This window comes from Lissotriton vulgaris, chromosome 8, assembly GCF_964263255.1.
Source record: "Lissotriton vulgaris chromosome 8, aLisVul1.2, whole genome shotgun sequence".
Classification (NCBI taxonomy): Eukaryota; Metazoa; Chordata; class Amphibia; order Caudata; family Salamandridae; genus Lissotriton; species Lissotriton vulgaris.
The window spans coordinates 841,356,401-841,371,153 of NC_141696.1; the positions used below are offsets into that span (position 1 = coordinate 841,356,401).

Genomic DNA, 14,753 nt, shown 5'->3' on the forward strand with positions numbered 1-14,753 from the left:
GGGCGGTCTTGGTGCTGTGGTTGGCCCGGAAGCCAGACTGCAAGAGGTCGAGGGATCCGTTCGTCTCGAGGAAGGTGGCCAGCTGCTTGTTGACGGTCTTTTCGATTACTTTTGCGGGAAACGGGAGCAGCGAGATGGGTCGGTAGTTCTTGAGGTCGGTGGGGTCGGCTGATGGCTTCTTTAGTAGGGCGCTGAGTTCGGCGTGCTTCCAACTCTCCGGGAAGGTAGCGGTGTCGAAGGAGGCGTTGATGATGTCCCGCAGGTGGGGCGCTAAAAAGGGTCGGTACCCAGGGTATTGGTGCTCCAGTTGGTCCTGGCGTCTTCTCTTCTCACTTGGTGTGGAGATGGTTCAGAACTCGTGGTGCAAGGTGACCTCCTCCTGGGTAGCTGCTGCTTAGGTGGACCATGTGAACAGCAGAACATTGCGGTCGGTGCCTGAAGGCTGCAGGGAAGTGTCTCCTCCACTTCAAGGGAGATACTGATGGCTTGGTGAAGTGCAGGGACTCCTCCGAAGCTTTGGGGAAATGCACAGTTGCAGGACGCGTCGGATTGTCGCAATTGTCGGAAGCAGGATTTGGCATCAGAAGTCCACCAGCAGTTTGTAGTTATTGTTTCTTCGGTTCTTCTTTTTCCTCTTCTTTCACCAGTCTACGGTGTACAGTGGCAACCAAAAGAGTTCCAGCGTAATTTAATTACAAGCACTACAGAGTGCAGAAGGGATGCACTTGGCTTGGCACAAGAGACGCCAGTTAGTGTTCAAATTGTTTAACAACGTTGAAACGTAGGTTAAAAAAATGTTTTTTCAACGCGGCTCCTTCGATCAAAGTTATTGGAATGGCATCCTTCCGTTTTGAAGTTGTCTGTAGTGAATCCGGTGGTGCGGTTTGAAACGCTTGAGCCTTTCAGCATGAATTTCTGTGACTGAAAAGGCAAGTGTGCTGGGGCGCTCGTTGTTACTTTCTGCAGTGAATATTCTACACTGCAGTCTTGTTTGTGGTCAAGTTTACTGTAAATACCCCAGCGCGGCAAGGAGCTGTCTCTGTAAGTTGTGCGCTCCTCGAACACAACGCTTGGTCAACTCGTTATTCCAAATTCTGTTCTACCTCACTACATTATATCTTCACAGTATGGCCTTACGACAAAGACACACTACATTTCCTCACAACTTGGGGAAAATAAAAAATAAAATCCCTCTTTGCACAAGCCTCACCTGGACTCGTTGAAGAACTCGGCTCCCTGTTTTCTGCTGCCGCTGGTGCCGCTGTTGCCGCTGCGACTGGCCGGACCCGCTCCGCGGGTCCCGCTGCGCGGCTGACAGCCTTGCTGTGCTCCATCTCTCTGCGGGGGTTTGGGCGTTCCTCTGACCGGCAGGGCTGCGAGCTTCCAGCGGGGGACTCCAAGGACCAGGAGCCCCCGCGCGCCCGTTACCACCTGGGCTGCTCTCCCTGCCGGCTCCACCCCCATCCTTGTTATAACCGGCGGCCGAATACTGGACAAGTGGATCCCTCTTTGCACAAGCCTCACCTGGACTCGTTGAAGAACTCGGCTCCCTGTTTTCTGCTGCCGCTGGTGCCGCTGTTGCCGCTGCGACTGGCCGGACCCGCTCCGCGGGTCCCGCTGCGCGGCTGACAGCCTTGCTGTGCTCCATCTCTCTGCGGGGGTTTGGGCGTTCCTCTGACCGGCAGGGCTGCGAGCTTCCAGCGGGGGACTCCAAGGACCAGGAGCCCCCGCGCGCCCGTTACCACCTGGGCTGCTCTCCCTGCCGGCTCCACCCCCATCCTTGTTATAACCGGCGGCCGAATACTGGACAAGTGGATCCCTCTTTGCACAAGCCTCACCTGGACTCGTTGAAGAACTCGGCTCCCTGTTTTCTGCTGCCGCTGGTGCCGCTGTTGCCGCTGCGCGGCTGACAGCCTTGCTGTGCTCCATCTCTCTGCGGGGGTTTGGGCGTTCCTCTGACCGGCAGGGCTGCGAGCTTCCAGCGGGGGACTCCAAGGACCAGGAGCCCCCGCGCGCCCGTTACCACCTGGGCTGCTCTCCCTGCCGCTGGTGCCGCTGTTGCCGCTGCGACTGGCCGGACCCGCTCCGCGGGTCCCGCTGCGCGGCTGACAGCCTTGCTGTGCTCCATCTCTCTGCGGGGGTTTGGGCGTTCCTCTGACCGGCAGGGCTGCGAGCTTCCAGCGGGGGACTCCAAGGACCAGGAGCCCCCGCGCGCCCGTTACCACCTGGGCTGCTCTCCCTGCCGGCTCCACCCCCATCCTTGTTATAACCGGCGGCCGAATACTGGACAAGTGGATCCCTCTTTGCACAAGCCTCACCTGGACTCGTTGAAGATCTCGGCTCCCTGTTTTCTGCTGCCGCTGGTGCCGCTGTTGCCGCTGCGCGGCTGACAGCCTTGCTGTGCTCCATCTCTCTGCGGGGGTTTGGGCGTTCCTCTGACCGGCAGGGCTGCGAGCTTCCAGCGGGGGACTCCAAGGACCAGGAGCCCCAGCGCGCCCGTTACCACCTGGGCTGCTCTCCCTGCCGGCTCCACCCCCTCATCCTTCAATCCCCCAGTTATAAAAACCAAGTAACTTCCCCGCTGCGCGGGAGCGCGCGGGAGCGTCCCGGGAGAAGCCCGGGACAAGGGCGGGACCGTCTGTGGCCGTCCGGGGCCGAAGGAGGCCGGGCAGGGCCTGACCGCTTTCATTTGTAGACCGGAGGACAGTGTTCATTACACAATGGATATGGCAACAGAAGCAGAAACCCCGGGGAAAAAATCTAGATTACGTAATGGATCCCTGGAGAATTACTTTCCCAAGAGGAGCGAGGGAGATAAGGATTCCATCCTAGCGGAGCGTAGGGCAGAGCGGCGCCGCTCTGTAGAGAATATGAAACACAGATCCCTCACTGATAGTCTACTTGAATTGAACCGGGAAGGTGACTCGAATGGCCTAAGCGAGGAAAATGTAAGTCAAGATGGTATCCCCCTATTGTTTCGTGACTTCGTAGCCACTCCTTGTTTGCCTGAGGATAATATTATAATTGTTTCACCCACCCCTAGTGTTAGTCGTGTGGCCGACAAATCCAAATCTAGGAAGCAGAAAGTTAACATTTACCCTGTCGCCCAGATCCATCGCCCGCCCCCTAGTAAAAAAAGAAGGAAACAAAGGGTGGTAACAGGTAAAGCAAAAACATCGCACGCTGATTTTGGTAAAGGGATTAAAACTCCGACCACAACTGAGACTCCTACAGCAGTTGAGCAGGAACACACTCCACAGGTAGTTGCTTCTCCGGGTCCTTGTCCATCTTTAGCAACCAGACAAGAGGAGGTTCCTGATAATAATATTAGAGTCACCCCACCTATCACTTCACCACCACTTCCTTCCTCAGTATCAGGGAATCTGGAATTTTTGTTAAGATCTCTCCTTCTACCCATTAATGAGTCTATTAAAAAGGTGGAAATTAGATTAACTATATTGGAAGCCGCCATTACTAGTATGGCTTCCCATACCAAAAATAAAGGAAGTGTGGCGGTACAGCCGATACCCCCTCCAACCACACCTCAAAGCAAATCTAGAATTCCTCCCACTCCTGCTCCGGCTAAGCAAACTTGTCAGCCCCCGGGGGGAGCTGTGCCCCCAACTCATAATATACCGCCATCTAAACAACCTAAAACATCAGCTACTGACTTGGGAGCAGGCCCCTCAAAACCACCCCTAAAGGCCCCGACGAGTAACAATCAAAGTGCACACGGGGATGATGGAAAAAGCAGAATGCCTCATAAAAGGATCCCACAAGTAGAGATCCCCCCAGAAGCAGTGCCCTACGTGGTGATCCTAACGGGGGTTCCGCAGCTATCTGAGAACAAGAAGGAGGGATTTTCTGACCTTAAAAACAAAATTATCCATTGGCTAAGGTTGCATAGGCCGATAGCACCTAACATAGATGGGGACATAGTTCATGTTAGACGGATCAATTGGCTGGGGAGTAGAACTAAAGATACTGAGGGAGACCTAGTGGTGGTCAATTTTAGAGACCCTCGGGCAGTAGATTACATCTTAAACTGGCCACCTGGGACTAGCGAAACCTGTGTTATCCCACGGGCCTTAACATATTTTTATCCCAGGTCAAAAGTTACTAACTCTAAACATTCAAACAGACCACAAGGTTATAGGCCGCCCTTTATTCCACCCTACATTAATAATCAACCTCAGTATGGCCATCAGCTGACTAGGGTGCCAGATCTACACTCCGCCTGGTCCATGGTCCCCCATAGACATATGCTGAACCAGGGTCCTAGTATGAACCATCTGATGCCCTTTACCCCGTTGGATACCTACAATCGGTTTTCCCAGTTGTCAGGACTGGAAGACTGCGATTGAAGGTTGGGGCAAGGGGGGGGGGGGGGGGGGGGGAATGATAATGAACCTCCAGGGGCTAAGGATTCTCGTCCTCCCTGGGGTAGCATCGGTAAAGAAGAAGATAGTCTATCTACTGACCACATGGTGACCACCATTGTAATAACAGAGGATTCTAGGCCAACTGGGCCCGTGATGAGCACGGCTGGTTGTTCTGCAACCCTCACTACACCAACCCAGGAGGGGGGGCGCCCTTCGACCAGGGTGGTTAATGAGAGGTTGCCCAAGGTGGGTTACACTTCTATGCCAAGTGGAAGGAGGGAAATAAACCTCCTCTCCTGGAACATTGCTGGGCTAAAGAGGAAGTTAGATATCCCGGAGTGGCACACACAAATTGAGCAGTTCGATGTCTGCCTGTTTCAGGAGACATGGAGTTTTGTGCCGCTACATAAATCGGGGTATACCACCCACTGCGTGCCCGCAGTAAGTAAGGGAAAGGGCAGACCTTCGGGCGGTCTCATAGTCTGGATAAAAATAGATTTGGACTGGGTGGTTACAAGACATAGTGTGGAGTGTAATGATATACTCCACCTTTCGGCAAAAGGAGGGGAGGATGTTGCCAGGCTAGACCTTTTTAATGTTTATGCAAGAGGGACACAGGGTGACTCTCCCTCTTTGACCCTAACATCCTTGGACTTGACCTTAGCCAATTGCCCCTGCTCAGCTAAAATTCTGGTGGGGGGTGATTTTAATTGTACATTTGAACCCCTTCTCGGAGACGACCCTTTAGGAATCGAAGAGGAGGATTCAAAATGGTCTATTCCATCTCTCTCTCTGCCCCCTGTTAGGAAGTGGTCGCCTAGAGCCATACAAATTAATGCACTGACAAGGGACCATAAATTAAGAGCCCTGAATGGTAGGACTATATCCGACCAGTCGGGGGCATGGACCTTTAATAGACTTTCGGGCCCGTCCAGAATCGATTACATCCTAATGGATGTTGGATTCTGGCCGGACCTGATTGATATGGAGGTCGTCCCAAGCCAGGATAGTGACCACAATCCCCTGTGTTGCAAGTTTCACTGGGGTGTGCTGAATGACAGGCGAGGGGTGGTCACCCTAAAAACAACTAAAGAAGTTATCCCATTTAATAACAATCGTAGGCTGAAATGGGATAAGGCCAAGCTCAATGAGGGCGATATAGGAAGTATTAAAGCAATGGTTGAGGGCTTGTCTTCTACCTTAGATATATGGGTTGGTGAAAATCGGACCGTCAATCCCCAATACCCCTCCCTTGACTCTGCCTATAAAACCACAATAGATCAAGTTGGCCAATTTTTTATCACTAAGAGGAAAGGTAATAGGGCTCCTGCTATACCCTCTACTCTTAGCAAAGTATGGTATAATGACCTTTGTAAAAGCAAAAGGAAAAAATTGACAGAAGCTCTGCTTTCAGGGGACCCTCCACTGGTTAGAGCGGCCAGGAAGGATTACCTGAAAGCATTATCATTGGCCAAACGGGAGTGGGAGGAACAGCATTGGCTGGATCTTTCCAATGCAGTGAGTGGCAGGAACCCAAACCTCTTTTGGGAACTGGTCAATAGAACAAGGCAGAGAAGATCGCAACCATTGGCTGATCATATAACTTGCCAGCAATGGTTTACACATTTTTCATCTCTTTATGGAGACTCGGAAGAAATAACTAGTCCAGGGGTGAATAGCCAGGGTGAAGGGGACCCTGGGGATAAAAACGACCTTTTGTTCTCAACGGGTGAAGTAGTTTTGGCGATTAGACACCTAACCCCAAAAAAAGCCGCTGGGCAGGATGGGATCCCTGGGGATCTATTGTTGGCGGATCCGGAGGCCTGGGCTAAACTAATCGCGATTATAATGAATCTGATCACGAGGGGACACCAGGTTCCAGACTCCTGGAAAGGGGCTGAGGTAGTCACTGTATACAAGAAGGGGGCTAGAGATGACCCTGCAAACTACAGACCCATTAGTCTGATAGACATAATTCAGAAAGTGGTCGGCAGGGTCATCATTTCAAGAGTAGGCGACTGGATAGAGGAGGCTAGTATCCTCTCCCATTTACAAGCGGGGTTCAGAAGGAGGGTAGGTACGATGGATCAGGTCTTTCGACTATTCGCCATATATTGGAAGGCGGTTACTATTATGAAGGGTAGTTTGTATATGGCGTTTATTGATCTTAAAACCGCATTCGACCTGGTCCCTCGCACAAAACTATGGGGAATTCTAAGAGAGATGGGTATTCCCAGTGGTCTTCTGAGCCTAATCGTTAAGCTACACGAGGGGAACTATGCAAGGGTGAGATGGGGATCCCAGGGTCAACTTACAGATAGGATCCCTGTGCGTAGAGGAGTGCGTCAGGGATGCGTCATGGCTCCGACCCTCTTCTCCCTATTCGTAAACGGAGTGGTGGATCATCTAATGGGGGAGGAGTCGGATGCCCCATCCCTGGCGGGGGAGAGAATCCCCACACTTCTCTTCGCTGACGACACCCTATTAATTTCTAAATCCCCGGTGGGCTTGCAAAAACTCTTGAATCGGTTTAGCTCCTTCTGCACCAACAGAGGCTTAACCATCAACACATCGAAAACCAAACTGATGGCCTTTGCTCCCTCGAAAAGATTTAAAAATAATTTTGTGCTTAACAACGCCCCCCTTGAACTGGTCGAGTCTTTTGACTATCTTGGTGTCCGAATTAACAGCCACATGACCTGGAAGGATCATTTGTCTAAAATGCTATTAAACCATCAAAGAGTATCCGGGGTGACGCTGAAGGAGATCCGTGAGTCAACCAGCAAACCGGTCTCCCCAGCTATGACCATCTATGAGGGCCAGATCCTACCCGCAGCACTTTACGGCTCTGAGCTGTGGGGGTTTGAAGGGATTTCTGACTTGATGAGAGCGGAAAACAACTTTTTTAGGAAAGAGGTAGCTCTTCCCACTTCCACCCCAATGATCCCTTTAAGATTAGATCTGGGTAGAAAATCAGTTAAGGACTTGGTGAGGCTTCGCCCGTTGTTATTCTGGTCCCGATTACGAAGAACTGAAGAGCTGGCAAAGTATGCAGAAGGGCTAGATGAACTGCTATTACTGGACACCTGTAAAAAAATAGCATGGCTAAATAACCTGAAGGAATTGGTTTTCACGCTGGGTCTCAGAGAGGCATGGGAGTTGCAGTCACCACCACCGAAAGATGTCATAAAAAAACTATACTGGGACTGGGTACAGAATAACGTTATGAGGTCTAGGAAATTGGGTTCACTCACTGACCAATTTTTGTCTATTAAGTGTATGCGTAAAATGGAACCCTTTCTAGATTTAATAACCAAACCATTGGATCGAGCGCTGTACCTAAAATTGCGATATGGGACGCTCCCGGTGTGTGAGTTTACGGGTAGATGGAAGAATACAGATGCTTGCTCGCGTGGTTGCCCGGGTTGTGCGGCCCCTAAGGAATCGGTGGCTCACTTGTTCTTCGCCTGCCCAGCTTACAAAGGGGCTAGGAAATTCTGGTTGAAACCCGTCTGTAGGGAACTAGGGCTGAGGTGCCATAGCCAGGCATTACGTGTCCTTTCTACAGACTCTTCATCTGCCAGTATGATCTGTGGGGTGGCCAAGTTTTTAGGAAGTGCGTGGATGACACGCTGCCGTTTGCTGGAACTTCAAACTGGAAGTCCCACTAGCTAAGGGCGATTTTACTGCCAGTAAACTGTTGAATGATGTGTCATTGCTTCTACTGTATTTTATAATCTTTTACAGAAGTGAAATGTTTTATGTATTTGTATTCTTTTATGGTGAAAAATTGCCGAATAAAGATATATTTAAACTAAATCCCCCGATGTTTTTCACTACTTTCTCTCGTTCCCATTTCGAAATGTTGCATGTATGCGCATCCTCTAAAAACGGACTCTCAAATTTATATTGTACTGTTATTATATTCCAAGTAACACTGTTCGAAATGGAATGCGGCAAAAAAATCAAACACGAGCTACATTTGGAGTGGTACCTTGCTAATGCCGCGATGCAAAAGTTCTCTTTTTCAAGTGACGACCGCCGGGTCTAAACGTCCTGGTATGGGTTTTCAATAAGACTGCAGAAACACACTCTCTTCTCTCTAGCTGCCTGAGGAGCGCGCCGATACCATGGTAACTACTGGGCGTCTCCTGTGCTCGCGCCACGAACTCCTTGAAAAGAAGGAGGAGCAAACTATCGAGCACCAGCCCCTTGTCTGAGCCTGTACCCGCTCACTGTTCGTAGCATTCTCCTTGAACCAAAGCGTAGACACAAATTTCTGCAGGATATGTCTGCGACTGCGCGCTTTCTTCCCGCCAGGTTACAATCAGTATATAGTTTAAGACATTATTTTTATGCGGCAGTGAAAGGTGCAGAGTGGATGGGCCAAGTCCTGGGTGGCGGCCATTTTAGGTTCAGGCAAACTGCTCACCCATCCGATATATATAATCGCTAGACAATGTGACCGTTCTGCAGACTGCAATATCGCTCCCACTGTGGATGAGACGATTGGGCAGAGCCTTCGCACATTATTAGACGAACAGTGGGTTGGCGACATGGGGGTGGCGTTTGCTAAGACTTCTAATTGCCAGTGTAATGTAAAGCACACGTACTTTTGAGCGGTCATTAATTTCTGCTTTCCAGCGTTGTTATTTGAGGCTGGGCGAGAGAATGCCTGTTTTAGGAGACCTAAAGTGTGCATCATTCGAAATTCTCAAACCACATTTGTGATACTTCCTATTTACTAGAAACTGAAATAATCATGCCCTTAAGGGTAGCCCTGTATTTTTATTGTGGTTTTCTCTGGGCTCGCAAGAAAAAACAAATTACTTTACATAAGGGCATTTTTATCGGCGGGTTTTAACTTCAAGTACGGGTTTCCTCATTAGTTCTTCAGATTACGCTCTCATGCCTCAAGAGCGTTTAGCTCTTCGCATTGTTACCTATCATTTTTATTGGGTATTGATTATTTCGTCCTCACCCTTCTCTATCCGTTAACCTAGTTAAATACCTATGCCGGTACATCGAAAAGATGGTTTTGAGCAGCACGGCCATGACAAACCATATTTCCCCTCTGCGTCAGGGTCTATTTGATACAAATTTAAATATTGTAGACTTTTTGGAAGGACTCGATTACAAACCTGCGACGGCAGCTATTTCACTAAAGTATGCAACGTTCGAAGGAGAGCATAAACTTGCATTTCGGACGTTTTGTTTAGTCTACTCAAACAGGCAGCTGGTTGCGGTGGCCATGTTTTGTGCCTTGTAAAATCACTTTCGTTCGATGACGACTGGAGTAATCAGTCGGGGGGCTACATATAGCCTGTCATCTCTATTAAGCTACGCTAAAAGCTTTCCCTGGTTGTGAAAGCGTCACGTGATGCCGTTTAGCCTATAAGGGAAGTTGGGGGTGGAGATTACACTCTTCCCTGACTGTACTTACAGTCTGCGCTGGGTGTTCGCTCCACCCTCGGCTATCTCCATTGGTCGCTGGACTTTAGAAGCCCGCCCACCATGTTCTCGAAAAAAATAATCCCCGGTGTCCACCGTATGTACTTACGATTTGTTATGTTCAGTCTGCGCTGTAAGACAGGCTGCACCCCAGATCTGAACGACCTTCGAATCACACTGTTAAGTACAATACACCAAGTCGTCGGAATTTATAAAGCCGCCCCTTCAGGTTCTCAGAAAAAGTCACCGTTGAGAACTACACCCCTTGCGTGCACTTGCTGCTCGTCACTGTGCGTTTAAATACACCTCCCAAGCGGCCATGAAGAAGTTTTGCTATTGAATTGCTGTACAGTTAATATAGTTAACTAAGAAATACAAAATAAAAGTCAGCACATGATCCTTTTGTACCGCGCCAAGTCTTCTTTTACATTGTGATTGAAGACGCCACATCGTAATGCTCTGCTCGGAACTAGTTTTAAATGTCGAAATATTTTAAACAGAGGTGTACCGGATACTCCATAAACCACGAAAAAGGTATATTACCATGTGTTGTTCCACCGAAATGCCCACACAGTATTTTACTTCATTCACGTTCTGTATATCAAATACGGGAATTGAGCACTTTAAAATGGCTGCAAGCGGATCGTACAGCGGATGCGCCCCGGCAGTGGCCAGCCACCGCCACTAATATTCATGGCTTACAGCATGTTCCGATTCCACGCTTCAGCGGGAGAGGTGCTGGTTAGTAGATACTAACTAGAGAACCCGTACCGTTTCTGCTGGTCACTTGGACAAGGTTGCAGATATGTTGCTATGCGTGGTTCGGCGAGGAGTGGCGAGTCCATGTGCCCGCAGGCAGCGTTTGTTATCGCTCTACAAGGATACTAGGAGCAGCAGCAGGGCGACCTGGGTCCCACCAGCAGGATATCCCACAGGCATACAGGTTTACAACAGCCTGACCAGGACTAAAGAGCCCCTCGTCCTTGCTCGCCCAGCAGTGGCTACCTGGTTAGATTTTAATATTGTGTTTTGGTTACACTGATAAGATGACAAACTGACCTGCTTTAGACACGTTTTTATTATGTTGATTGCATATATGTTTTCATATAATACAGATCTCCAAAGAGATTTTTCTTTAGGAAGAGGGACGTTGTATCAACATGTATTGGGTCTTAGTATATGTAATTTAAAAGACGACAGCAGCGGTCCAATTGCTTAGGTTTGTAAATTTAAGTTTCACAACCTAAAAGAGTGCATTTTTCACGGATTACTGTAACTTGTATTTATTTTACTGTAACTTGTGTGAGTGACTGTTCATGTAGGTCTTTGAAGGTGAAAGGCCAGCAAAATAGTTACTGAAATGTCCTTTTTAGCCACATCTTTGACCCTGACCGCTCTGCACACAAGGTGAGTTCAGTGCTCTGCTGAATTTAACTTTGCCTCCCCAGTGACTACCAGGCTGAGGCAGAGAGCGTCTTTGGGCCGGGCTTGGGGCCACAGGCCTGCAGGAAGTGCTTGATGTAAGCAGTGCTGATGGGGGTTGGCTTGATGATTACCTGGTGCAGTAAAGTAGAGTAAGATGATTTACCCTGTGTTATTATTATATGTATATTTTTTACAGTTCTATATGCTAGAGCGCGCAGTTTCCCCCGGTCACCCGAGTTACCAATTCTTTTACACGCACTGGGCCCTTGGCGTGGAAATACTTTTTATCATCACACTAATTTGTTTGGGTGATCCGGGTGAGGATTTCTCCTCCTGCGCGCTGCTAAGAGTAATAAAGTTTGAATTTACCTCTGCTTACCATGCACCTGACTTACCACAGGCACAATTCTTCCGACGGACCTGGAGCTATTAGGGAAAATAGTAGACAGGCCTAACATCCAATACACCTTAAAATCAGTAATATACTTTCCACAATTCTGTAAAATGACCACAGACACCTGATGAAGTCAAAGAAACTTTATATAAAAATTCAAAGAGAAGATGCCAAGATGATAAGCGATACACGGAGTAATATATCAAACATTAAAATCAACACCAATAGGTAACTTTGTATCAAAAATATGACCATTCGGATATATGGGGAGACGAAAGGTAGGAGGGTTTAACACAAAACTAGTCACTGCAATTTTATACTAGAACGTAGGAATGGGGATGACCTAGAACATGTACTTAACCTAAGCATTTAAACTATTCTTGCTAAGTTCACTGCAACCCACTAAAGGAAGGGGAAAAACGGGAACATGCTATGGTTTATAAAATCAATGAGTTTCTAAAGGATGGGGGGAGAGAAGGAACCAACTAAAATTCAGACACATATAACTGCAATGGCAAAAGCGCAATAACACAGGTAAGAATGCTTTTACCAGATCAGATAAAGAGAGAGAGAGAGAGAGAGACGTAAACCCACAATCTATATTTACCTAGATCAGATTGAAGACCAACCCTGGCCACGGGTCAGTGGGAAGACGGGGACAGGGACCCTCAGAAAAGGAATGCCAGAATGCGAGCAGGTACAGCTCACGGACAGTAAGGACAGGATACCCCTCAGGTTTCAGGTCAAGGACTGGGCCTCCCAGGGTACGACCAACACCCACAGCTTCGGACAGCAACGCCTGCGTTACCCCCTCCTGCAGGTAATCCGCCAGAAACCCCGATTGGATTTTCGAATTCCCCAGCAAAGTGCTTCGCCAGCACTTAGGATTTTCCACCCCTTAGGGAATTGTGGAAAGTATGGACAAAGTGCTCCGCAGCACTTTCAGAATGAGCACCTATTGAGATCGTAGGGTCAGTGACAGGTCTGCTACTCGGACAAGTCGGACAATTTTCCTAAGCTAAACTAGGGCAGTTATACGATTTTGGGGACCCTTAGACCACCCACTAATGTTGCAAGTGACAGTTTCCCACATTGTGATTGGTCAGGAGAGGTGGTGCGGTCATTACCACCTCCTAGAATTCAGTTTTCCCATGTTTAATATTCAATTTTTCACACCCGCCCCCCGGGTTCACGTTCCCATGCATAGAATACAGCAGTACAGGATAGTTCACAATATGTAGCAACAGTATTGCTTTTTCCAAGGTAAGACTCCGTATTCCCAGCGATGTTCCCAGGCGCATTGTGCTTCAGGAGCCAGCTGGCTAGATTTAGCTTCTGCGCGGTTGGAACTTTCTCCGGTCATGTGACGGTGCCCAGCAGAGCTTCAAGTATGGCTCCGCTCATGATTGCCCCAGCCCACAAAGACGCGGTACATGAAAAGTAAGCGAAAACAAATTAATATCATACAAAAAAAATGATCGCACTGTATACCAAGCTAAAACTTAACCAACCCTTACTTTATAATGGCTATAGCATTATGGATTAGTGCGAAAAGATAGATAGGCTAAAAGCTGCTGCAGTAAGCAGAGAGCGTGGTGAGAGACAAGCAGCCATATTTAGCATCAATGCGCATGAGCACAGAATCCCTCCAGAATGCGAGTGCGTCACATCACATGGGTATGACCGACGCATGCGCAGACTGAATTTCGGCAAAGCAGCCATTTTCAGTGCAAGCTTCGTTTTAGTACGAAAAGACAAACAAGCAAGCATCCTAGGGACACCCGCGTGTTGGGAAAACCGCTTTATAAATGACGAATAACGAGGTTAATATTATTATGCAGTTTAGACAAGGGTTTTGCATACGAGCAAGGCGTTTTACGGGCAAATCCTTGCTCCATCAATCCCCTCTTTGATGATATTTACTATCATCACTACATGAAGGAAACAGATGCCAACTTTTCTCATTCATCCACATCACTCATTCGAATTTCAACAAATTTGTCGTTGAGTTTTCTTGCAGCTTCTCTATGAGAGTGGTCATTTTTCGCCTTTTTGTAAATTGCGCTCTTCAACTCTTCTAATTCTAAATCATCAATATTTCTTTTCACCCCCCTCGGATTTACTGTATATTTCCTTTTACACTTCTGACATTTGCAGCAGATAAAAATGATCAATACAATCACACCTATTATAACTATTGGCATCAGTATTTTCCACAAAATATTTCTACCTAGGTTAGTAAACCAATTACCTATAGAGGAGAGACCTCCAGTCAGTCTCGTCCAGGCACTGTCAACCTCCAATGGTTTGAGTTCCCTTTCCAAATTAGTTATGTTCTTCACATATTGTTTTAATTCGATACTTTTATCAGGAATGTAGGTGCAACAATGTTGCGCTTTCAGCATTCTACAGACTCCGCCCTCTTTTGCTAATAGGGTGTCAAGGGCAAGACGGTTTTGTAAAACCATTGATCTGATCGCAACCATTTCAGTATTGACCAGCAGGAAACCAGCAGCAGTGTCCGTTGATAACCGGTCCACTACTGTAGACAATTTGCAGATTCTATGGGTGTTCAGAACTACCCCCATTCCAGGTATCAGTGCACTAAAAATATCACCTACAATTTCGCCTACACTTTCGCGTCTACTACGCACTAAGCCATTAGTTTCATCATCGCTTCCGGCTGCGTTATTCACATGGTATATTTTCGGGAAAACAATGCCAAAGTAGCAGCTTCCATACCAGTGATCCGGCAATTTGAAATAAGCCTTGTTCCCACATATATAATATATTCCGGGGAACACAGGTTCTGACCCATTTTTGAATCCCCAGCCTCCAATTACCTTATAATTATGTTCACACTCGCTGGAACCGATGAATACATTGTTATAGTACTCAGTCTTTTCCCTAAGGATACAAAGTTTCCCCTTTCTTTCAAAATCCAGCAACAAGGCAGGACTGGCTTCGCCTTCTGAGGTGTTATCCATGTGCTCAGCCCACCTAGGGATTCTATCCTTCTCGTCATTTGCCTTTTTCTGAAACTTTTCTCTCCTTCTGTCTGCCATCTTTATAAACATCTTTTCCTGCTCTTGCAGTGAACA

General features: G+C 48.0%; 1 protein-coding gene across 1 annotated transcript in view; it reads left to right on the top strand.

Moving 5' to 3' along the window:
• The first annotated feature begins 8,580 nt into the window (after nucleotides 1–8,580).
• The window catches only part of CARS2 (cysteinyl-tRNA synthetase 2, mitochondrial), a 465,610-nt gene continuing 459,437 nt past the window's right edge, over nucleotides 8,581–14,753 (top strand). The window contains exon 1 of the mRNA XM_086934744.1: nucleotides 8,581–10,841. Coding sequence (XP_086790870.1) covers nucleotides 10,639–10,841 — 203 coding nt within the window. The 5' untranslated portion in view covers nucleotides 8,581–10,638. The remainder of the gene's footprint in view (nucleotides 10,842–14,753) is intronic.